This window comes from Canis lupus, chromosome 21 (genome assembly GCF_011100685.1).
Source record: "Canis lupus familiaris isolate Mischka breed German Shepherd chromosome 21, alternate assembly UU_Cfam_GSD_1.0, whole genome shotgun sequence".
Classification (NCBI taxonomy): Eukaryota; Metazoa; Chordata; class Mammalia; order Carnivora; family Canidae; genus Canis; species Canis lupus.
Window position 1 is genome coordinate 31,881,796 of NC_049242.1, and position 23,930 is coordinate 31,905,725.

General features: G+C 48.1%; 1 protein-coding gene across 13 annotated transcripts in view; it reads left to right on the top strand.

The window, feature by feature from the left end:
- Positions 1–23,930, top strand: part of PPFIBP2 (PPFIA binding protein 2) — a 170,079-nt gene that overhangs the window by 120,261 nt on the left and 25,888 nt on the right. For 10 of the 13 annotated variants that reach the window (XM_038568934.1, XM_038568938.1, XM_038568941.1 and 7 more), the window contains 16 exons: positions 303–378; positions 1,437–1,540; positions 3,490–3,557; positions 5,154–5,211; positions 6,119–6,160; positions 9,374–9,512; positions 10,717–10,749; positions 11,143–11,284; positions 11,912–12,040; positions 18,537–18,687; positions 18,985–19,096; positions 19,305–19,393; positions 19,692–19,814; positions 20,987–21,112; positions 21,781–21,969; positions 23,109–23,285. In XM_038568934.1, coding sequence (XP_038424862.1) covers positions 303–378; positions 1,437–1,540; positions 3,490–3,557; positions 5,154–5,211; positions 6,119–6,160; positions 9,374–9,512; positions 10,717–10,749; positions 11,143–11,284; positions 11,912–12,040; positions 18,537–18,687; positions 18,985–19,096; positions 19,305–19,393; positions 19,692–19,814; positions 20,987–21,112; positions 21,781–21,969; positions 23,109–23,285 — 1,758 coding nt within the window. Of the gene's footprint in view, positions 1–302; positions 379–1,436; positions 1,541–3,489; positions 3,558–5,153; positions 5,212–6,118; positions 6,161–9,373; positions 9,513–10,716; positions 10,750–11,142; positions 11,285–11,911; positions 12,041–18,536; positions 18,688–18,984; positions 19,097–19,304; positions 19,394–19,691; positions 19,815–20,986; positions 21,113–21,780; positions 21,970–23,108; positions 23,828–23,930 lie in introns of those variants that run through there. The other 3 variants (XM_038568937.1, XM_038568943.1, XM_038568939.1) reach the window with 2 other exon arrangements.

A 23,930-nucleotide genomic window follows, 5' to 3' on the forward strand; every position in this document is an offset into this window, starting at 1 on the left:
TTGCAAAGGATAGGGAGATAGTGAGTTTCCTGCTTCTGGAAATGTGTTAAGCCCCTCGAAGGATTGTTTTATGGCTGGAGACCTGACTCATAGACTTCAGGTGGAGATAAGAATGTTTGCAGCGCCTAGGGGGCAGACCACTGAGAACCCAGGCTCTGGACACTAGGCTTCCCGTTGAAGCATTCCTTAGTTCCATAGAGCATATCTTCTCAGTGTGCCCAGAACATAGTGTGGGCCCCCACGAGAAGTCGTCTGAGGGGCCAGTGGTGGTGTTCACATATGGTCTGCTCTCACACTGACAGGACCGTCGGATAGAGGAGCTCACGGGGCTGCTAAACCAGTACCGAAGGGTGAAGGAGATGATGATGGCAACTCAAGGTGAGGGCAAGGAGGATTCTTCATTTTCTCCCAGAAAGGAATTCCATCTACTGCATTAAACCCAGGGGCATTTCACCAGAGACTCCTCTTTATTTGGGGATGATCCTCTGCTGGAGAATGGAGCTGGTTAGACTGTCCTGGACGGTGGGAAATTGGTAGCAGCTATTGATTTCTAGAAACTGTCTAGATTCTAGATTTCTAGAAACATGTCTGATGACAGTCCAGAGCTCCCAGGGACTAAGCAGATAGTCAAGAGAAAGCCATCGATGCGAGCTCTTGGGAATCCCTGTCCTTGTAGGTCTCCTATATGTTCTTTCCTGGATACCCCTTAGGGGCAGTGAGTGCAGTCAAACCTGAGCCAAAGATCAGTTCAGTACCCCTCACGGGGGATTCGAGCTTGTCACCTCCTGAGGAATCTAAAAGCTCCCCGAGCAGGTTTCCAGGGCACGTGGGGAGCCTTCTTTGAGTCTCTAGGTGCCTGGGTTCCCGTAGGAAGGCAGAGGGCAGGGAGAGCTGTCGGCGTCTCATGCTTGCCGCCAGGCTGAAGGCACCACGCAGGCAGCATTAGTGCTCATACGAGCCCAGGAGGGCGGATGCCGGGTGCCTGCCTTCGCCTCCACGTCGTTGACCTGGGCTCCTACCACAGCCCTGGGAAAGCACCTGCTTCGCAAGAGGGGGCTGCTCTGAGGGTATTCAGAGACCTGTCATTCTAGCTGAGCTTTGGCTGATCCTGCACACGTATCACAGCCCCATTTTCCTCTGGTCTTTGAGGTCAAGTCAGAGCCTAATTGCCTGGCCAAGGAATGAGGTTTGGGAGGGAAAGTAGAGATTGCCCTCTCTCTGTTCCACCCACGAGCTTTGCCCTTGAGATGACCCTCATGACAGCCCTTCTTCAGATCCCCTGAAGAATCTTAGGACTCACACTCTTAACGTACCTTTATATCTTCCTTAGGCTTTCTTCATGAAGGAGAAAGACTGTTAGAATTTTGCATCATTACAGGTTTCTGAACAACTCCCACAGTAATGACCCCCACCCTCTTCTGCATTCATGCTTCCAGGGCCCTCAGAAAGAACTCTCTCAAGCAATGAAGAAGAACTCGAGGGAAGTTTCAGAAAGTGGAGCACTGCAAATAAAGGCCCCGAAGAATTATTTAAACCAGAGGTGCTATGTTTCATCCATGATGTGGGGTTTCTGCAGGCCCTAGGAGCTTGTACAGAGCTTGGGAGAGGGTCTAATTAGGTACCTGTCAGGTATAAAGCATGACAGGTGAGAACCTAAGTGGGTGGAGCGGTCCTCCCAGCCCTTGGGGAGAGCACCGAGGGTGGAGGGCACCCAGGTACAGGCCTGCATTCAGAGTGGGAGGGGTGGCACATAGAGACTGGACTTGCAAAGACAGAAATTCTCAATCCAGTTCCTTAATGCTTTTCATCTTTCCTATCTGGGAGATAAACAGAGACCCAGGTGGTTTCATTTCATTTCCCCCTGTTTCTCCAGCATCTATGTTAGTGCCTGGTGCCCAGGAGAACGCAAATATTTGTCGAATGAATAAATGTGTCTTGCTCGTCGAGGGGAATACCTCCAGCTGTTGCAGTGATCCGTTCCTATTTCAGACATCTCCTCCAGCCCCTATAACCAGCAGGAAGATTTTCTTTTCTCTTTTGCTGGTCCTATTACATGAATCTCTCTGCATTTAGACTAGATACAAATGAGCAAATAAATGCAAAGATCTCTTCTCAGGTGGAGAAGGGGCTTTAGCCCAGGATCTAAAAAGTTCATGAAACTCTAGCATGGCCAAACCGAAGAGGATCTCAGGAGTCTAGCTCAGCTTTTCTGAGGGAGGAGCAAAAGTGTCACCAACTCAGACAAACATTCCAGACTGCTGACAACAATACGGTACCAATGATTGGCACTCGGTAGCTCTGTGTGGTCGCTGTGATGAGCACTGTACATGGCTCTCACCTCATTTCTCCTCACGACACTGTCGGGATTCTTATTTTATTGTGAAGCTGAGGCTCAAAGAGGGTAATGATCTGCTTTAGGTCACATGGTGGGTAGATGGCAGCACCTGGAATTAGACTCCCATCCATCTGACCAAAAAGCCCAGACAACTGTATTATAATACCAGGGTTCTCCCTATAGTAGACCAAAAAGGTACTTACTGGGCTCTAGAGAAAAAGATCATCTTTGCACTTAGTACTTGATGCTGAAAACTTCAAACCGTGTCCTCCGTAGACACCACCAGTACTCATGTTTGGTCCACCTGTAATGCTCTTCCCTTTTAAGGGATCCCTGGGTGGCGCAGCGGTTTAGCGCCTGCCTTTGACCCAGGGCGCGATCCTGGAGACCCGGGATCGAATCCCACATCGGGCCCCCAGTGCATGGAGCCTGCTTCTCCCTCTGCCTGTGTCTCTGCTTCTCTCTCTGTGTGTGACTATCATAAATAAATAAAAATTTTTAAAAAATGCTCTTCCCTTTTAGCCTTTTCACTAAGTGCATTCTCATTTCTCAAATGTTCTCCCCTCTGAAGCCCTTTTCTGAACTATCCTTCCCTCCCCTGTATCTCTATACTACATTATAGGTATCAGTACCATAAGGACGTCTATACTGATCGTTTATCCTAATTGTCTGCCTGTCTAGTGTAGGGAGCACTTAGCCTACACAGCACAGGGCCCGGCAGGCAGGAGATGTTGCCCATGTTTGTTAAGTGAATATATCAATTATAGTGTTTCTCACTGTAAGCAAATGAAATCGACTCTGGCTAACCTACACCAAGAAGGCATGTTTTTGAAAGGGTGTGTGGTGGCTTCCTGAATGAAAGAAAAAGCTGAACAGCCTGGCTCAGAAAGGGCAGGAGAAACAGGATTCCCAGGGGTTCAGGTGTCAGGCCTCTACTGCAGGGTTATGGATGCAGGTCTGGGGAGCAGAGGCAGGTCGGCCCAGGTTTCCAATACTCCTTTCTCCTTGGCATCTTGAAAGAGCAAGGCACCCATACTGACACAGCCATCCTGGCTGTACCTAGAGGAGGAAGTGGAACTCCTCAAGGAGAAAGGATGGTAGGAAGTCTCCAGACAGTAACTGCCCCCTACAGTGACTTCTGTTTTTTGGTGCAGATGCCTCCAAGATGTAGCTCTCCAACCATGGGGCCACCTCCACTACCGCAGAAATCACTGGAAACCAGGTAGGAGTCCTGATCATTTCCTTGGAGCTGCTGTGCCCTCAGGCCTCTCTTAGGGCACCTGCATGGACTGGCCATGCATAGTGAGCACAGCCACCATGTCCTAGGCACACCTAACCTTCCACTGAGCAGCACTCCAGACCCTGGCAGTGGCCACAGTGTAGCCCTGGCTACGGAGCAGTCACAAACCGTGCCTTCCTCCCCTGGCCACAGAAAGACTTCCCTTCCCATGGGCTAAGGGTCTGGGCCATTGCCTCTGAGAGTAGACCTGACCAGGGCTTGGAGGCTCAAAGGAGAGGTGGCTGTAGGTTGTCTGTGCCCACCAGTGGCTCCTCGGGGCTGGGAGTATGCCATGACATAGGTCTCGTTTTCATCAGCTCTTCTTGAGAGTCCTTCCTGCTCTCAGGATCCCTAGAGCCCTGTGACAGTCCAGGCTTCCCAGGGAGAGCCATTTCTCCTACAGGGAGGTTGATTAATTGCTTTGGGGAAGCAATTATAACGGGCTGGCCCATAGGATCACCTGGCTGCCACCTGTCTGGTTCCCTCGAAAATGAACCCATTTCTAGCTTCCTATGTCAATAATTTAGAATACACTTCCAAGTTGGGCCCCATGTAATGGAGACATAGAGGCTCCACTGCCAAGAGCAGACTGTCTTTCAGTGAGGGTATCTGGGGAAATTGGCCATAAGTATGATGGAAGCTTCCCCAGAATGGCGCTAAGAGTCCAGAACTCACATGCTCAGGACCCCACTTTCTAGAGAGCCACTGTTTCCCTCAGCCTTTAGCCCTAGAGAAAAACTATCAGTGTCAAAGACAGCAACTGACCAGTAGGTTTTGCACAATAAGAAATTCAGTTTATGAGTTCACTCAGGAGGAAGTCAACACTGACTAACTCACACTGACCAGGCTCATAGGAGACCAATGTGCCAAGAGATTCTGCTTTACTCATATGAACTGAGAAATAACACTGCCAGGGAGACTTGTCACAAAATAACCCTTATGACCACTGGTGGCATTGCCTCTTCTCTATACAATTGGTGCCCTTCTCTGCAAAATAATCTCTGAAAAAGCAAATTCCTCTGAACAGACTAGTGAGGGTATATGGAGCTGGAGCAAAGGGTTGGAAGATCCAGCAGGTGATGTTCTGGAGCTGTGCCTGGCTGATGTGCTCATTTTCACTCTCATGTGGTACAGCTCCTTTCTCCCTGGATTCCGTCTTAGATTCACGGACAAGGCAGTGTTGGCACCTTTCCTGTCTTTTGACTCTACAGAGCCTTCTTTTATGACTACATAACAATTAGCTCCCATTAATGTAACAGAATTGAATGTATTCTAGACTTTCAGGGAATGCCAAGGTCCTTTGATTTGGATTTAAGTGATGCCCTCATGCCCTCAGCAATATGTTGTCTGACCAGGCTATCCCCCGGGATGGGCCAGTCTCCTATGTAGTGATTGTGATGAGAGGATGGTTTTTCCCTGACCTTCATCCTAAACTCACTTAACAGACAACTGGTAAACTGGACAACTCGGAATGTTCTGTGCGCAAATGACACACCTTCTCTAGTAACTGTTTGTTAACTTTCTTTTGTGTTTTTCCAGAGCTCAGAAAAAACTCTCCTGTAGTCTAGAAGACCTGAGAAGTGAATCTGTGGACAAGGTCAGCCTCTTGGTCTCTCCATAAAGACTCCTGACTTACTCACCCAGCAGTTCTGTGACAGACAGGTCCCCCCCTATAGAGGGCTTTCTATAGCTGACGGGGAGGCAGGAATTACATGAACATTTTGAGAAAACCAATCAGATGTGGCCCGAGGCATCGTAGAGGCAGGGCAGGGGCAGGAAATGCTGCCTGGAGTTGACAGAGAAGATGTAGAAGTGGGCACAGGCAGGCTTTGGGATATGGCACGGGGAGTAGGAGAATATAAATTCAGAGCCATGAGTCAGATCAAACCCTGGTCTTGAATCCTGGCCTTATATCCCCAGAGCCACTCTGGGAGCATTGTGGAGATTTTGAATGAAGAGATAATGTGAATAAAGTTGATGAGTCATGAGATAATTTAGGAGATTAGAGAGGAAGCTTTTTTAAGAGCCTAGAAAGATGTGAGGAGGGCTCTGTGACCCCTTATTTGAGAGCGACCCTTGACCACATGGGTAACCCCAGTGCTAGAGGGGTAGGTGACAGGGTCCCTGGAGATGAGGGCTCCTTCCCTGACAGAGCACCTTTATGGACACCTGCCGCATGCAACCCTTGGTCTGAGCGGCGTACCAGCGCTGGCAATTACAAAGGAAACCAATGAAGGCTGGACTGGCAGGAGCCACAGGGCCCATTCGGTGGCTCTGCCCTGTGATCCGGTGCCTCTGGCTCTCTGGTCGCTGGCAGCTGCCCAGAACATCTGTCCATGAATTGGACAGGGATCTCTGTTCCTTCCGTGGATGGTGATTACCTGGCAAAGATGGGGAGGGAGGGAATGAGCCTTGCAGCCGGCAGGTGGTCCTAGGTGGTTGTTTGCGACTAATACAGGTCTCTCTCTCTCCATGGGATTGAAATCCTTCTTGCCACTGCGTAGTGTGTCAACGGGAACCAGATCTCCCCACTGGTAGAACCCAAGGTATGGAAACTGCATGTCCCTCTCCTGCATTTCTGGTCACATGTCTGCTGGAGTCTTTTCACCGAGCAGGTTATAGTTTTGGCAACTGTAAAATGCATTCATTAACGGGACAAGAGCGCGGGAGGAAAGACAAAGCTTCCTCTCCCATTTTCTGCTTATGCACACCCCTCTGTGTGGCGTGACTTCACCCCATTGTGGGGTAGGATTTATTATTGTCTCCTCCATTTTACAGGCTCAGAAAAACTCAGCTTTAACAAGGCATTGCCAATCTGACTGCCGGGAAGGGGGATGCTAGGATTTCCACCCACAGCCAGAGGGGCGCGACAGCTCCCATCCTTTCTGTGCTGATGTCGTGGTTAAACACGGGGACGCGCTCAGCCACAGATGCAAGAATCTTTCCGTGGCAGCCCCTCACGTTGGTGTCTGGCCCTTGCTTCTGTGACCGAGGGCTCACTACCTCATAAGACTATACTCTTTCCCAGCTCTATTAGACGCATCTGCTGGACTTCCCTAGAGTGTACACCCGCCAATCCCGGCTCTCCCTTTGGAGCCCCTGGAATGCACCCGTCTCCCCTGCTCTGACAGCTCCAGAATCTGAGTTCCTCAGGCCCTCTCTGAGTGGAACATCCTCTTCTCCTGTGCGCAGATCACAAGCCTTTAAAGATCCTATTCGGTCTCCTGAGGTCAGCACCGGTTTCTCTAACTGGTGCCCTGGACCACCCTGGAGCACCATATTCTAGATAGGGTCTGATGGGTGCCTTCCTTGACCTAGGGCCTGCTCTGGTAGTTACTGCTGTCACTCCAGGCCCCTGGCACAGGATCATTTTTGTGCCGTGCTGGTATGCTCGGCCCGAGGCAGGAATCCTTCCCTATTGAGAAACAATAAAACAGGTTCTCGAGGCTAAAGGGGTAGAGCTTCGCCTGAGCCCATCCGATACAAAACCCGTGTTCTTGCCACTCTGGTGCGCTGCCTCTCCATTCCAATGTAAGGCAGCTGGGATTTCCACTCCCCCACAACAAGCCTTATTCTTCTGTTCCTTGTGTGTCCTCTCCTGACCTTGACCTTCTCCAGTGATGAGTCCTTTCTTCCCAGCTGTCCTTGGCTGAACAGAGCTGAGAATCGTTTCTGTTGCCCTCGATTCCTTTTGTCATCTTTCTTATAGGTCTGGGCCACCCATGCTTAGGTTCAGTTCTGCCTCTTTCCCTCTCAGATCCTCAGCGAGCACCCAGGGCAGCCCTCGTCGGCAGCCTCTGTCATCTCTGCCCTGTCTAAGGGGGGTTGCGTGTGACGATGCAACCAGAAATCTGGTTTTGAGAGCCCTTCCCTACTCCCCTAATTCCTATGTGATGGGGATCCCAGAGTCATAGTTCCCTAAGCCTTTTCGAACATTGCCTTGCTCACAGGCCATGCTCCCAGCTCTGACTGTGCATCAGAGTAATCTGAAATGCCGGTTAAAAATATGGACACTCAGGGTACCTGGTGGCTCAGTGGTTGAGCGTCTGCCTTTGGCTCAGCTCGGGTTGTGATCCCGGGGTCCTGGAGTCAAATTCTGCATCAGGCTCCCTGCAGGGACACTGCTTCTCCCTCTGCCTATGTCTCTGCCTCTCTCTGTGTCTCTCATGCATCATCATCATCATCATCATAATAATAATAAATACACTCAGGGTGCACTCCCAGAAGGGGCTTCACAGGACCAGGTGCATCTGGGGAGCTCTGTCTTTACGAGTGTCCCGGGTGACTATGGAGCAGCTGGCGCAAGGACTGGCATTTGCACACTGTTGGTCTAACCAGGTCCAATCTCTCCCTCATGGGTCACTCGGGCTCCCTATCTTGAGGTTCTGATTATTGCTACTTCCCCAGCCAGTTCTTTCAGGCTTCCTGGAGATTTCGTCTACTTTTTTTTTTTTTTCACGTCTCTCCTTTCTGAGCTTATTTATAGGGGTTAGTAGCCCACGTTCAGTGAAGGAAGGAGTTGGATTTCAAACAATTTCTAGGACATGTGTTGGTAAGCACACTGAATTCAGAAATTCACTGGATTACTTGGCTTTTACCTAAATGAAAAGATGTGTCAGTCATTAAACTCTCCATTACTTTTCTGACTTGTCCATTTTGAAATCAGAGCTTTTGTATGACTTTTCTTCTGGGCCCAATCAAGTCATCCACAGACGATTTCCTTGGTAATGTGGCTTCATTTTCTCTTTTTACTCAAATTCATTCCACTGGGTTTCCCCTAGGTTCGTGGGTTTAAGGGCCATTGTGTCCTTTCTCTTAAAAAAAAAAAAATCCAATATAGTTAACATACAGTGTTATATTAGTTTCAGGTGTACAATGTAGTGATTCAGTAATTGTATATACATTACTCATCGCCCCTTGTGATAAGTGTCTTCCTAATCCCCATCACCTGTTTCCCCCTCCCCTCACCCACCTTCCCTCTGGTGACCACCAGTTTGTGCTCTAGAGTTAAGACTCTGTTTTTTAGTTGGTCTCTTTTTCACTTTGTTCATTTGTTTTATTTCTTAAATTCCACATATGAGTGAAATCATATGGTATTTGTTTTTCTCTGACTGCATTATGTCCATCTTGCACCAAATAAGTGCAATTCTTTTCCCTTTACATTATCTTGTTTTTCGGGGCACCCTTTCTATAGCCAAGGTGTGTGCACACTGGGGCTGAACCTCATACGTGGCCTGTTTTCTCTCGTCATGTCCCGAGTGAGTGTGTGCCTTCTTGCTTTGCCTTAAGCTGGTAGTTTTCAAAATAACTGTTATTATAATACATAAATATAATTTGTACATGATGTATATTATAAATACATATAATAAAGCAACAGATATACCCTTTACTAGAATTTGGGTTTGTTAATTCAAAACATTCAACGGGCAACTCATAGCTATTAGTTCGCAGCAGGCCAAATGGCAAAGGGTCCCCTTTGCAAGACACTTCTACTTCCCATTTAGGGTCAGTTGTAGTCAGCCCTGGGTTTGGGCCTGACTCTGTCCCTATCTCCTTGCGTGGACCTTGGGCAAGTCTCATTCTCAGAACTCTGGTCCCTTTGCCTGGACTAAATGATCTTTGAAAGGCCTTTGAGTTGGCCTAAGTGAAAAATGGCTCTTGGAAAACTGAGTTGTCCCTGCATCCGAAGATTTCCTACCTGGGTTTGCATTTGAGGCTGATAAGTTGCTCCAACACGTCTCCTTCTCTCCTTCCAATAGGACAGCCCTTTCCTGGTGGAGCACAAATACCCCACGTTACCTGGGAAGCTTTCCGGAGCCACACCCAATGGAGAGGCTGCCAGGTCGACTCCCACTGCCTCCCAGCCGGACCCTGCAGGGAGCAGCCTGCTGAGGCTGAGTGAGTATCCAGGCCTCTGGGCCGGCGGCCCCTGGGCGGTGGCCTTAGCACTTTCAGTTATTGTTATTGCAAAGGTCTTTGCCCCGACTGCCGTGGCCCATGGTTGGAGGATGGTGAGGGTGGGTGGACGGGACAAGTCGTCCCTCTGGGTGGCCTCACTTGCAAAGACCATGGCTCCCTTTCTGGGTACATTGTTTCCTTTGGTAAGCCCTAGAGAGTGCCAGAAACCCAGGCTATGAGCCTGCCCTTTCTTTCTGCAATCACTCCACCCCCATTTGCCCTCTTCCTGTCCTCCTCTCCTGGCCCTTCGTGTCTTTCCCTTCATTCCTCTGTTCTCTCCCTCTTAGCCCCCCCTCCCCCCACAGCATCCCTCCTGTCCCTCCCTCCCTCCTCCTCCTCTGTCATCCTGATCTTCTCTCTCCTGTCTCTGCCTTCCTCTTGCAGCGTCCCTATTACCAGTAGGATGATATTATGTGCTCTTCCCAGGAGAGTGTTTCCTTAGGGAAATGGAGTGGACAGTGGGCAAGGATGTCCATCCATAGGTACCCTTTTGGTGCTTAGGGCCTGGGATCATGGAGATCTTTGCTGCTTTTCATGCAGAGTAGGCCATCTTTCCTCAAGAACAGCAGATCAGTGGAGCCTAGGAGGGAACGTTCTGGTCCCTGCAGAGCTCTCCCTACCCTCCTCCTCATCCTTGGTAGTTCCCTGAGCCAGCCCATGTGTTGGCTTCTGCCCTTGGCCAGTTCTGCCTCTGGCTGCAGGAACTCCAGATAAGCTCTTGAATGTATCTGTTCTAGTAACACTGAGACTCTGCACTTGCAACTGCTTCTAGACCATTCTAGTCTGATGTGAGGGAGCCCTGGCAGCCACACAAGAGCTGCATGTGGCCGGGTATATGAGCCCCTGTTGCTCTCCCTCCCTCTTCCTACGTGTGTATAGACACCTCAGACTGCCAGGAAGTGGCCCCAGGAGTAATTGGTCCCCTCACAGGAGGCCTTCTCTCATTGTACTGACCCTATGGGCCAAGTTCACTCCCTGTTTCTCCCTTCTTTTCTTATGGGATTATTTTTCTTTCTGTTTGAGTTTTTCTCTTTTGCTCGATGACTCTTTTGTTTATTTCTTTGCTTCCCTATAACTCTGTTGGGCTGGACTTTGGCCTCTCTTGCTTCTTCATGTGGCTTCTCTGCTTCTTGATTGGCTGGAGATCGTGGCCGGAGTGTCAGTGCCCCCGTATTAGGTACTGTACCCTTCCAGGTGAGGTGGAGAGTGAGATGCCCATGTTTCCCAACCCTGACACCCTCCCCTTCCAGAACGTTCAGCCAAGTCCTCCTTCTGCCTGCATTCCTGCATCTCCCTTGGGGAAAGGAGGAAGCTCCATGTTGGAGTTACCTGCAAGTACTTGGACCCCCTAGTCTTCAGCACTTGAAGACATTAGCTCACCCAAATTTGAAACCTTAACCTGTCCAGTCCTCAGAGAGAGAACCTAGAGTGTACCTGAGCCCCCTGCTGGTCTCTGAGATGGAGGTGTAAAGTTCTGCCCCCTGAAGGATGGCCCTGGCCTGGGGAGGAGGTTGCCCAAGGTCATGTTCCTTCCTGTCCTTCACACCCCATTCCATTCTTTCCATCTCAGGAGATACAGAAAGTGGTTGGGACGACACTGCCGTGGTCAACGACCTGTCCTCCACGTCATCGGGCACTGACTCAAGCCCCCAGTCTCCCCTAACGCCAGATAGTAAACGGAGCCCCAAAGGCATCAGGAAGTTCTGGGGAAAGTAAGTTGATGGTGGTGATCCTAATTACATCACTTAAAATTAAGATTCTTCTTGAATGGGCAAAGGACTACAATAGCCTCCTGTTTAATTTGATGTTGGAACAGCAGTAGAAACAGAATGGCTATTGGAAGAATTTGAGCTCTCTTTGAGGGGCCAGAGCAGGAGAACATTAAATGTAGCAGATGCCTTCCCTGCCCTGCATTCCACCCATCCTTCCCATGACCCCCAAGCACATTCTCTGCAGCTTATACCACATGGACTTTGGGAGAGACACATGGATGAGAGCAATTTCTTCCTGCCGAGGGGTCAGTCTGTGTCTGAGGAAGGACTTGCTGACCCCACTGACTCAGGGTGTGAAATGTGGTAGAAAAGGGCCACCTACCAGGCATCACTCCTCACTTGGACCCCTCAGGCTGTGCCCCAAATCCCAGAGGCAGAATGAGAATTGAGGCTTGGGTCTGGGGAGCTGTCATAGGCCGTGATCCTTGACCTCTGCAGAGGCCCTGGGCGGCAGTGCCATGGAGAGTCAGGGTCCAGCTGGTGTGGCCCTGCAAAGAGGGGTAGTACTCTGCCTACACGCTTCCAGGCCTGCCCCCTGACGGTCTCCACGGACTCCTCTCCACACAGAATCCGAAGAACTCAGTCCGGGAACTTCAACACTGATGCCCCGGGGATGGCAGAGTTTCGACGAGGTGGGCTCCGGGCCACTGCAGGGCCTAGGCTCTCTAGGACCAGAGACTCCAAAGGTCAGAAAAGGTAAGGCTCCCTCCAGTCCATCCACAGAAAATCATGAGATCTTGGCCAGGGGGCTGAATGCTCCAGAGATGGGAGGCAGGAGTCCTAGTGCAGAGCTGCTCCCCCTTTCCCGCATAGCATGAGGGGACGTTGCTCATGCTTTGCAGGCACACGGAAATAAAGTCAAGAGGCTTCCTACAAGCCAACGTGGGGGGTGGGCCCTCTGGACTCCCCAAGGACCTCAGTGGCTCTGCACAGGTGTAATTCATTCTCAGCAGTGCGTCTGCACGCTGGGTTGAGAAGCTCTGGTGCAGCCATGAATGGCACAGATTCTGGAATCATAGACCTGAGTTGCAGTGTCCACTCAACCAATTCCTAGCACCGAGGCTTAACCATGTTCTATAACCTCTCTGATGCCTCAGTCTCCTCATATGAGGATTGCACGTGCTACTGCCCATCTAAGCCAAGCATCCCTAGTCTGCCATTCACCGGTGGTCTTCCTCTAGTAGATGTAAGGAAGGGCTTTGTCCCCCCAACTGCACAGACCTCCACAAAGGCTGTTGGCTGAGCAGGGCCATGTTGCTATTATCTCTCCTAAGACAAGGCACCACACTTTGCTGAAGGGTGTTAGCGAAAAGGGGTTGTAGAGGGTGTGTGCCCTGGAACCACAATGGAAACTTTGGCATGAGTCTCCCATCACGCCCATATAAAAAAGCATGAAAAGGAGTTAAACTTTTCCTGGCCTGCCCTGACTACACTGGTAGATGCCTTCCAGTTCCTGGCTCTGCCCCCTGTCCTTGGGCCACCCTATTCTGCGAAAGTGTGCCTCTCTCAGGCCTGCCCAGGTGCAACTTTACTCCTTTGTTTTAGGAAAATCACCTTATAAAAAAAAAAAAAAGGAAAATCAGTTTCTATATCCTCTGATCCCCTGTTCCCATCAGACAATTTCAACAAAATATTATCTCCAGTAACTATCTCCTGAAGTCTGAGTTGCTCAGCCAAGATCAGACGTCTGGGTGCTTTCCTCAGGATTGGATTATGACATTTTAAATCTAACCAAACAGTGAAAAGTAACATTTAACTCCTATTTCATTCCTCTGAGATTGCCATACACCTGTGCCAAATGCAGGTAGTGAATAAGATGGGCACAACTGAAATAATCAGTTCTCAGAAACAATCCATCTAGTCCCAGTGATGAGAGGAGAAGGTATCCTGAAAGTATCCTATTGTTCCCAGACCTGCACCTCTAAGAAAGGGAACCCACAGATGCACACTACACTTCCCCACCCTGCCACCCCAGGTTTCTAGGCTTTCCAGGTGTGCTTGGGTGTGAGACATGCGGCCTCTCTAGATCCACTTGCACTCTGATAGATGTTCCCAGATGTATCCTCCAAGTGCCATGCAGAGAGATGTGGGATATGTAGACTTCTGTACGTGCTCTCTCAGGATGAAGGCATTGGTGTTACAAATGTAAATAAATGGTCGGTAAATCTAAGGACATGGTCTGAGAAGGCAGAGACCAATCCAGAGCCATGAAAATGTGAGCCAAAGAAAGCTTGTATATTCCATAAGAGCGTTCTAACTTATTAGCAATTTTTAAATTTAGACTTAATTGTTTCTGATTTTTCAGAGATGAAAAAAATCTACAGTAAGCTTGCATGATGAACATTAGCTCCAATTCTGACCATTTCTTTAGGATTGATTCACTGGCAGGGGTAGAAGAACTTTCTCTCAGACCCTTCGGCATTTTTCCTTAGTGTGTGTTTAGGGGACCCATGTACCCTCTGCCAGCCATTTTGGGATGGGGTTACCAAAGTCAGGAACTTTCTCTGCTGAAGGAGAAACTGCATTTCCAGCCACAGGGCTGCTTTGATGTCTTTGTGGTTTGTTAACCATATCAAGGATGAGGAAGGGGAAAGGAAAGAAGTCCTGAGGAGACTGTTGCATTTATCCCAACAGTGCTGGTGGTAAGGCCATGTATTTGCTGGTAGAGAAGAAAGGCCTCTATTCTTCATAAGCAGAAATTTGATATAAACTAACGTCCTCTGGTATTTACAGATGTTTAGGGATAGCCTTACAAAGTATCATCACCAATATCACTATAAAAGTACTTGGTTACAGAAAGTCTCCAGCCCTAGTCTCTTTTTTTCTAATGAAATATTTCTTTTGGGGACGCCTGGGTGGCTCAGTGGTGGAGTGTCTGCCTTTGGCTCAGATTGTGATCCCAGAGTCCCAGGATCAAGTCCCACATCAGGCTCCCTGCATGGAACCTGCCTCTCCCTCTGCCTGTGTCTGTGCCTCTCTCTGTGTGTGTCTCTCATGAATAAATAAGTAAAATTTAAAAAAAAGAAAACATTTCTTTTTAAAATAATATTTGATAATGACATTTCATAGGACTCCTCTCCAAGGTTATAGAAGAATGAATTTTATTGTCTTTTTTTTCCTCTGGTTTTACTGATGTACATTCCAGTCAGCACTGCTCTACAGAGTGCCTGTCACACCCACAAAAAAAATTACATTTTGTTGTTAATTTACTTTGCAGATGTTTGTCATTTTACTTTTTATGAATTGTCTGCATTTTTTGCCATTTTTTGCTAATGTCTGTCTACAGATTCCTATCTGGTCTCTATAGAGTAAGACATGAAGCTATGTCTAATATTTGTGATAAATTCTTTTTTTAGGCCTGCTGCAGAATTTTACTTTATTCTGTGACACTTTGACTTATGGAATTTTATGTTTATGTATAATGAGGTTCATGAACTTCTCCTTTGTGGTTTCGTTCATGTTAAATTTTTTTGATGATTTAAAAAAAAAAAAACTATTTGAATCCTCTATTTGGGGATTTATTTTGGTACATGGTGAGAGGTGTTTTTATCTTTCCAAAAAAAAAAAAAGCAGTGTATAATGTTGAAGTCAGGCAGAGTTGATCACATGGCTGCATCTTATTTTTGTGCAAAGATTTTCCAAGTTGGCCTCCTGAGTCTTCCTGCCCTTTGGGATTATAGCTCTATGAAGGTCTCCCATCAGACTATTTTATTGCCTTTCTCCTGTATTCTTGGCATCAGGTTTATCCTGAATGTGAGAAAGTCTAAGCTTCAAGCTCCTTTACTCACACCCGAATGTCTTCTAGGATATAGAGAGAGTTCAATCAATGTGCTGACAAAGCCGTGTGTTTTGGAAAACTTTCCTAAATAAGGTATTTTAACACAACCAGTTTTTGACTGCTGACTCTTTACTCCTACCTTCCCTTGGCCTACCTACATGGCCTTCTGTCAGATGACATAAGAGCAGTATGGGGATATTTGAGGGATCTAGCTAAGGGGGAAGTTGAGTTTTGGGTATCCATATCGTCTGGATTTACTGGGCTATGCATATGTGGTTTGCAGTCACTTCATGTTTAGTTGACTAGCTGTTCTGTGTAAAAATGGCTTCCAGGATTCCTGATACCTCCCAATGTGCCAATGTGCCCAGCACTCTGATACAGAAATGCAAAATTGGAGATCATGTCCTAGTATCAACGTGTCCTTCGGCACTCAGTATCAGAAGTATGGGGTAGCGGAAAAGAAACATTTCAAATGTATAAAACCAGAAGCTATTCTGTGAAAACTTCTTCCAGTTATTAGATCAGGCAAGGGATTTGGTTCTCTTGGATGCTAAGTCAAAACAGAACTTCTCTCTAGTCAGAAACACACTAATGAAGTATATACAATTATAAATGCACCATATGTTCTCTCTCTTTCATGGGGATGGCTATCTGATAATCTGTTACGTCATTTTAACTGCAATTTGGAAAGATGTTTTGGAACATGTCAGTAAAGCAAGTGCTTTGGCTTTGTCTGAAAGGTACCTTCTCTGTCCTCTCTAAATTACTTAATTGCATGTTCAGCTATAGCCCTGGGAGACCCTAGAACTGAGAGCAACTCACAGGGGCAAGGGGGTGGAAAAGCAGGATCTGCCACTATAGGAACAACGAAGGTGTAGGAGGGTGGAGACAATTTATAAAGAAGGACATGGGAATTCTGTTGAAGATGAGCACCAGAGCTCTAGAAGGTGTACACGACCAAGGTTTTTGTTTTATTTTATTTTATTTTATTTTATTTTATTTTATTTTATTTTATTTCATTTCATTTCATTTCATTTCATTTTATTTATTTATGAGAGGCACACAGAGAGAGAGAGGCAGAAACACAGGCAGAGGGAGAAACAGGCCTCATGCAGGGAGCCCGACGCAGGACTCAAGCCTAGGACTCCAGGATCAGGCCCTGGACTGAAGGTGGCACTAAACCACTGAGCCACCTGGGCTGCCCAGGACCAAGGTTTTTAAATGATCTCAAAAACATGTCTGTCCTTCAGAACTGAAATCTCCTATATATTGAATATTTATTTTTACCAATTTCCAGAAGTAAGAAAATGAGTGAAATAACAAACTAATAGAATGTGAAGTAGAAATCATAAAATGAACTTTTAAAATTGAAAGTATTCTGACATTAAGATTAGACAAATCGGGGCACATGGTGGCCTAGTCAGTTAAGCATCTGCCCTTCCTTCCGCTCAGGGCAGGCATCAGGCTTGCTGCTCAGTGGGGAGCCTGCTTTTCCTTCTTCCTCTGTTTCCCCCTCCCCACTCGCTCGTGCTATCTCCAATAAATAATCTTAAGTTTATTATGGTCTTTTTTTTTTTTTTTTAAACTCTATGAAACAAACTGAGGGTTGCTGGAGGGGAGGTGGGTTGGGGGGATGGGGTAACTGAGTGATGGGCAAAAAGGAAGGCACTTGATGGAATGAGCCCTGGGTATTATATGCAACTGATGGATCACTAAACTTTACCTCTGAAACTAATAATATGCTATATGTTAATTGACTGGCTTTTTTAAAAACTAGTATCTCAAAGAACAAAAAAAAAATTCCAGATCATACCAAAAGCAGTAACTCATTAAATGCAAAAGATACATTCCAAATATAGTGAATAAGTTCCTGGATTATTGTTCATATAGAGTGAATCCTGTGTAAACACTGGAAAAAGCTGAAAATTTCTTGATTTTACATAATATAATACATCGACAAAGATAACAAACTTGTAATAGGAATTAATAAAAATATTTCTATATTTCGTGATTTTTTTTTCAGTTTAATTAAATGTGTAACCTTTTGTGATTTCTCATCCTAAATGAATATTTGTTCATTATTCCATATTCAAATTTTGTACTTTTCTGGAAGAAGACCCCCTAAATTTTACAAAGTTCTAAGTCTCACAAAACCTGGATCCATATCTACTCATAGCTCATTACTCCAAGTGGCCAGTATTTACCGCAGGGCACCTAGAATCATGCTTTCTTGTCCTTCTGGTCTTTTAACTCCTTCACCTTAGGAACAACTCAACCAGGCATTCAAAAAAATTTTTTAACGGGCATGTTAGGGGTACTTTCCTGGAAGGAACCTTACAGACTATCTAGTTTTCTACATTCCATAAATCCTGTGGTTTATTTTTCTTCCAAAGAACAAAGTTGCTTTGTCAACCTCCCCACCTCAGACTCCATGGAGGTTTCCAGTGTGCCATTATAGTCACTCTTAAATGAAAAATTGATGTCTTTCAGAACGGATGGCTTTGTAATACCCAGCCATCCTGTCTAGGAACATGATCTAGCTTGTCATTTATTCATGATTTGATGCTGCTCTATGGAGTGTTATAGTCGCCACCTCCCCCTGCACCGCTTCTTATCCCCACACACGCTTACATAAGACCCAGGCATTGCAGGTGAAAGCAGCTCCTAGACATTTTATAATTCTGATGGCTATAAATGGGATTTTAAAATTATTTTAACAAAAATGTTAGTGTGTGTGCTATTATTAGTTCTACAAGTCCTGCAGCTAGTATATGTGTTTTAGAACTAGCCACCTCACTGAGTTTTCTTAGGTTTTCCAGGCACGCAGGTACATCATCTGAGAAGAGTGGTTGTCTTTTACTTTTACCTTCTAGCCTTCTTTTTCTTTCTTAGGCTGGTTGTGCTCTCAGACCCGTGTTGTCAGTCCTGATTAAAAATATTCTCTTTATTGACTTTAACGTGAATGTCCCTAGTGTTTCATTAATGAAGTATTAGCTGCTCAGAAGGTTTTCTTTTCTAATGTTAGAGAACTGACCTAGTTTTCTAAGCATTTCCCTAAAAACAGTGTTGATCCATAAAAATCCTGTTGATGACACAGTTATCCTCCTAATGAGGCACGCTTCTGGGCTTGTGGCACATGTGCCTGAGAAGTGGACTGCCGGCACACAAATACAGCCTCCTGAGGACCACAGGAGGGCCCGTGCTCACAGCCCCTGCAGATTCAAAATTCAGACCAGGTGTTATCATAGAAAACTCTAGAGCCCACCGCAAATGAGTATCGGAACTTTGTATGGCTAGATCCCATGATCAGGATGGTTTAAAACACGGTTCCCTTTTTTTTCTGAGGCTCTGTTATGTCCAGATGCAGCCTCAGGCTCTCCCACTAACAGGACCATGCTATTTTCCTGCTTCTAGTGATGCCAGTGCCCCTTTTGCCCAGTGGAGCACAGAGCGCGTGTGTGCATGGCTGGAGGACTTCGGGCTGGGTCAGTACGTGATCTTTGCCAGGCAGTGGGTGACTTCTGGCCACACTTTGCTGTCAGCTACCCCTCAGGACATGGAAAAGGTAAAGGCTGAGCCCTGGGAAGGGGGTTCCCATTTCTCCTCAAACCAATGTCTGGGGAGGTGAGGCTCCTACTCCCCAATCCCTTGCCCTTACACGTGCATGCACGCATGCACACACACACACACACACACAGAGGCACATGTGGGCAGGTGGAGGAGGCGGAGGTTTCCTCTTGTCACCGTAGGTTGATCCCAGGGCCCTCACCCCCAGGTGGACTGTCTCCACCCAGACATGACGCCCTCTGAGGGTCAAGCTGCCGGCTGGATGTCCACATCTGTCTTCATCTTTCAATTCCAGGAGTTAGGAATTAAGCAACCTCTGCACAGGAAAAAGCTGATTTTAGCTGTGAAAGCCATCAACACCAAGCAGGAGGAGAAGTCTGCGTTGCTGGACCACATCTGGGTGACACGTAAGGACGGGCAGTATTTATGCATGTCGCTTGCCTGTGAATGCATGCCTCAAAGACTGTGCTCTCCTTGGGAGAGGCAGCTGGGCAGGTTCCTTATGGGCAATACAGCTGGGCCTTCAAGATGACCATTTGTTGCTTTTTATGCATTTGTATTCTAGTCTCCCATTCTTATGAGCCCGACCACACCTGTTTCTTCTGGTTTCTGTAGGCTGGCTTGATGATATTGGCTTACCGCAGTACAAAGACCAATTTCATGAGTCCAGAGTCGATGGGCGAATGCTGCAGTACCTAACTGTGGTGAGGATTTTCCCTTTCTATGCTTCGGTTGTCCCTACAAGCACACAGCTCAGGTATCCCTGGGGTGCTTATTTTAAACTCGATTCCACCTCTTCCTTCTATAAATTAGTATTGTTAGTCACATAAGAGGTCCAAGGTAGCAGAGTATGAACCATCATGCTAAGAAAAGCTGCTGGTGTGTCCATGTGTACCTTCCTGAGATGCGGTAGACTGGTCTGTGTGTGGTCTGTGAAGGAAATGTAGGGATCTTAGCCGCTTTGAAGATTCTGGTTTATCAACCAAAACTTCTCTCTTCCAGAATGATCTCCTCTTCTTAAAAGTCACCAGCCAACTACATCATCTCAGCATCAAATGTGCCATTCACGTGCTGCATGTCAACAAGTTCAACCCCCACTGCCTCCACCGGCGGCCAGCTGATGAGGTGAGGGCAGGACAGTACCTATCCCGGTAGCCCTGAGTAGGGACACTTGCAAGATTAGGTGCGAGAAAACAAGAATGACCTCAGCACAGCATGGCTGCCTTTGGAAGCAGGGTGCTTGGAATTCTTTCCTTTGTTAACACTTCATGGTATGCTAGACACCCCCATGGCCTGTCTGTCCTACAACAGACACTAGACCTCTAAGCTCCCACCCTTCTTGGGGACACCCGTGCTTGGGGCCAGAGGCAGCAACAAGTCTTTCAAAGCCATCACAAGGATCAAAGATGATGAGCAAGTGGTGCAAAGGAGAAGGGGAAAGCAAAATGGAAAGATGGGATCAAAGTAGAGGAGGGAAGAGCCCATCAGGAGCCAGACATTTCAGATCTTCCTCCTCATAGATACAACATTAACTGACCTGCAGAGCCACATGCACAGGGGATCGTGATCAGGTTTCACAAGAGAAGAAATAGTGTAGGTAGACACAGCAACATACATTCTGGGGAATGTACAGAGGGGCACCCTCTACATGGCTCGGAGCTCTTGTAGGCCACCAGAGCTAAAGAGTTGCTGGCCACACCCCTGTATTCCTGTTCCTAGGAACTAACTATCAGCCTGTTGTAAGACTAACTCCTCTTCCTGAGGGATTAAAGACTCCTACCTCTACCTTCCATCTCGTTTTCTCCCTATTCAACAAATAGGTTTTGAATGCCTTCTGTGTGTCAGGCACAGTGCTGAGCATTCTGAAGATTAAGATGCTACTTGGGTGTAAGTGTCTTAATGTGTATTCCCCTGAAACATTTGGCCACACCAGGGAGAGCTTTTGTCTACAAAACACTCAACTCGTAAATGATAGCCCTCTTTCGAGTTCTTCTGAATCACTGAATGAATGACTCTGTGCCTTCATTTACTAGTCCCAATGAGAGAATTAATGAGTCTCAGGATTCTGGGATCAGATATTTCAGTGTAGAAGATCTTGCTAGATTCCATGAGAGTTCTATATCTTGGAAACTGGGAAGGCCCCAGGTGGCTAGGCTGGCTGCCTGGCTCTCTGGGCATGAGGGTTGTCTTCTGGTTAGGCATCTGGGGCAGGCTTATTCACAGAGGCTGGCCCCACAGAGGACCATGGGTAGGACCTATGAGATCTAACTTTTTCACTCTGCTTCTCCCTCTCACAGAGTAACCTTTCTCCTTCAGAAGTTGTGCAGTGGTCCAACCACAGGGTGATGGAGTGGTTGCGATCCGTGGACCTGGCGGAGTATGCGCCCAACCTTCGTGGGAGTGGTGTCCATGGAGGCCTCATTGTGAGTGGCTCTTCAGTGTAAACTGGGATATTCAGAAACTTATTTCTTAATGGCTAGACATAAATCCCAATAAAAAAATACCAGTAGCCCTTATGTCAGTTGAAATCTCAAAATACTTGATAATTTGCAGTTGGGAATTAATATACTTCATGGAAGCAAGATGATTTCTGGAAGGACTTCCATAACAACAGATCCAGGGGGTTTCAGGACGAATGGGTTGCATGAGTCCGGCCTTAACACAGCCTCTCCACCTGTACCTGGAGAAATGCAGAGGCTGGGGAAATGAGTGACAGACCACTACAGCGTAACTTTGCACTTGCCACAGTATGGTCGTGATTGTCACTCAGATCTGTCAAGTGGTAAAGTCAGTGGGGAAATGAAGGGACTACTTACGTGTCCTCCAGAGCAGAGCGGACCTGGGAGACAGCCTTATCCAAGAAGCCACTGCCCTCTGCAGATCTATAAAAAGGAAGTTGTTGGTGAGCAAATGTGTTAGTGTTTACTCAGAGCCAGGCCTTGTGCCAGGTAAACAGAGGGGAGTGATAGGGCAAGTAGATGAGCTTCAGCTCCTGCTCTGAAGCCCTTCAGCCCATGAGGGCCTATTCCACAGTGTCACCACCTGGAGGCATCTATGGTCATCACTGGGTGGCTCTATGTTTTTTTCTTAGATTCTGGAGCCACGCTTCACCGGGGACACCCTAGCTATGCTTCTCAATATTCCACCACAAAAGACGCTCCTCAGACGCCACCTAACCACCAAATTCAATGCCCTGATTGGTCCTGAGGCTGAACAGGAAAAGCGAGAGAAAATGGCCTCACCCGCTTACACACCCCTGACCACCACAGCCAAAGTCCGGGTGAGTCTCCAGGCCCTTTCTGGGGTGCCCACGGGGGCCTGCCATCCAGCACTCATGTTGTACGGCAGCGGGCCCGGTGGCTGGAGCCGACCTAGCAGGGGCCTGCCTCAAGGCTCATGGATGAGGAGGCTTTCCCAGGTCCTGTCCTGAGAGCTTGGTTAGGCCAGTCCCCTGCCGTACCTGAGTCCAAGGAAGAGAGGACAGCTTTCTTTACCAAGACACCACATCCAGGAAGCATCTAATCCCAGGCAGCCAGGGCATGTCCTCTGCCCCAGTGCCCCCTGGACTCATCTTGCAAGCAGACGAATTCATGGTTCTGAGTTCCCTCCAGCCAGGCTCATCTGTGTGCCGTAGTGCCACAAGGGTCTCTGTCAGAACTGTCCTGCCAACACGGGGAGTGCCGCTGGTGACAACTGGCTCCTTGCGCTATGGAGTTGGCCTGTCTGGGGTTCCCAAGGTCATACGGGCACCAGCACCACTCCCTGGGGCTCCCTGAATCCCACAGAGCCTGTTAGAAGCTGCCTGAGCCACACCGTCCTCAGACCATGTCCTTCTCTGGCTGCACGCCTGCACGTCCACTCTCTGGAGGCCAGGTTGGCCCTGACCCCAGGGGCACAGCGATGCCTAGGCCAAGCTACAGTTCATGCACAGACCTCCTTCCCCAAGGGAGCAGGGCCAGGAGTGTGCCTGGCGGAGGCCAGCAAAGGTAGTACCGTGTGAAGCTAGAGCAAGCCGGAGGGGCCGCCCAGGGCTCTCCATTGTGGCCTCCCCGGGGTGTGAGGCACTGTGAGCAGCTGATGATGCAGCAGCTACGTCAGGCAGGTCCTCCCCCTTGGCACCCTCTAGAAGTTCCTGTAGCCCCCTCCCACCCCTGGGGAAAGTAGAATGTCACTCCTAGGACAGCAGGGCGTGAGTGTCCCATACACAGTCTTGGAGAAGCAAAATCCTCTCTCCTCACTCGAGATTATTTATCTGTTGGCCTATCTGTAGCCAGGAGCTCTATTTTGTTGAGAATTTTTCCAGAAGTAGTTTGCCTCATTCCTTTCCTCCTGGGCCCACTCTTTGCTATATTGTGAGTCCTGTCTGCCCACTGACCTGATAATCCCCCTTCTCTTAATCTTATGTTTATTGTGTTTTAGCCAAAGAAATTAGGATTTTCACATTTTGGAAATATAAGAAAAAAGAAGTTCGATGAATCGACGGACTACATTTGCCCCATGGAGCCCAGTGACAGTACTGGTGACAGTCACAGGATCTACGGTGGCTACCGGGGCCTTAGCCCCCTTGATGCCCCTGAACTGGATGGGCTGGACCAGGTGGGACAGATAAGCTGATGGCCTTGTTACCTGTCCTCTGTGCACCCTGAGAGCTTCACAGTAACACTGCGTGTGTCACCATATAGCTGCACCTCACCCCCCGCACCTGTGCATGCCTCACAGAGAACGTTCCAGCTGCTGTGTACCCCCGGCCAGTCTCTCTTTGAACTCTGGGGGGTGGCCAGGGTATGGAGTTGCTAAGGGGCCGGCTTTGGGGACTGTTGCCAAAGGTGGACTCGGGAGGACTTTCACAGAGATGCTTGTGTATTTGTAGTCATTCTTAGTGGCCACCGTCAGCACCAATCCAGCATGAAGCTGGACACGGGTCCAGAGGTCATGGACGATCCCAAGAGGCTCGGCTCTCGGGGCCCCCGGCTGTGCTTCCATCGAGGGGCACCCTCAAATGCCTCAGGCCTGTGGCCGAGATCCAGGGGATGGCGGCAGGGATTTCTGCCTCAGTGACAGCATAACTGTGTTGTGCCTTACCGCGGAGGTGCTTGCTTCTTTCTGGGAATAAAGATGATATTTATGTAGGAAGCAAACAGTTCTGCTTGTCTTGACCTCGCCAGGGGAACAGAGCTGGGCACGGCTGGAGACAGAGTCCCGTGGGTGGCCCAGCATGATGGCTGGTGGCGCTCAACCGGG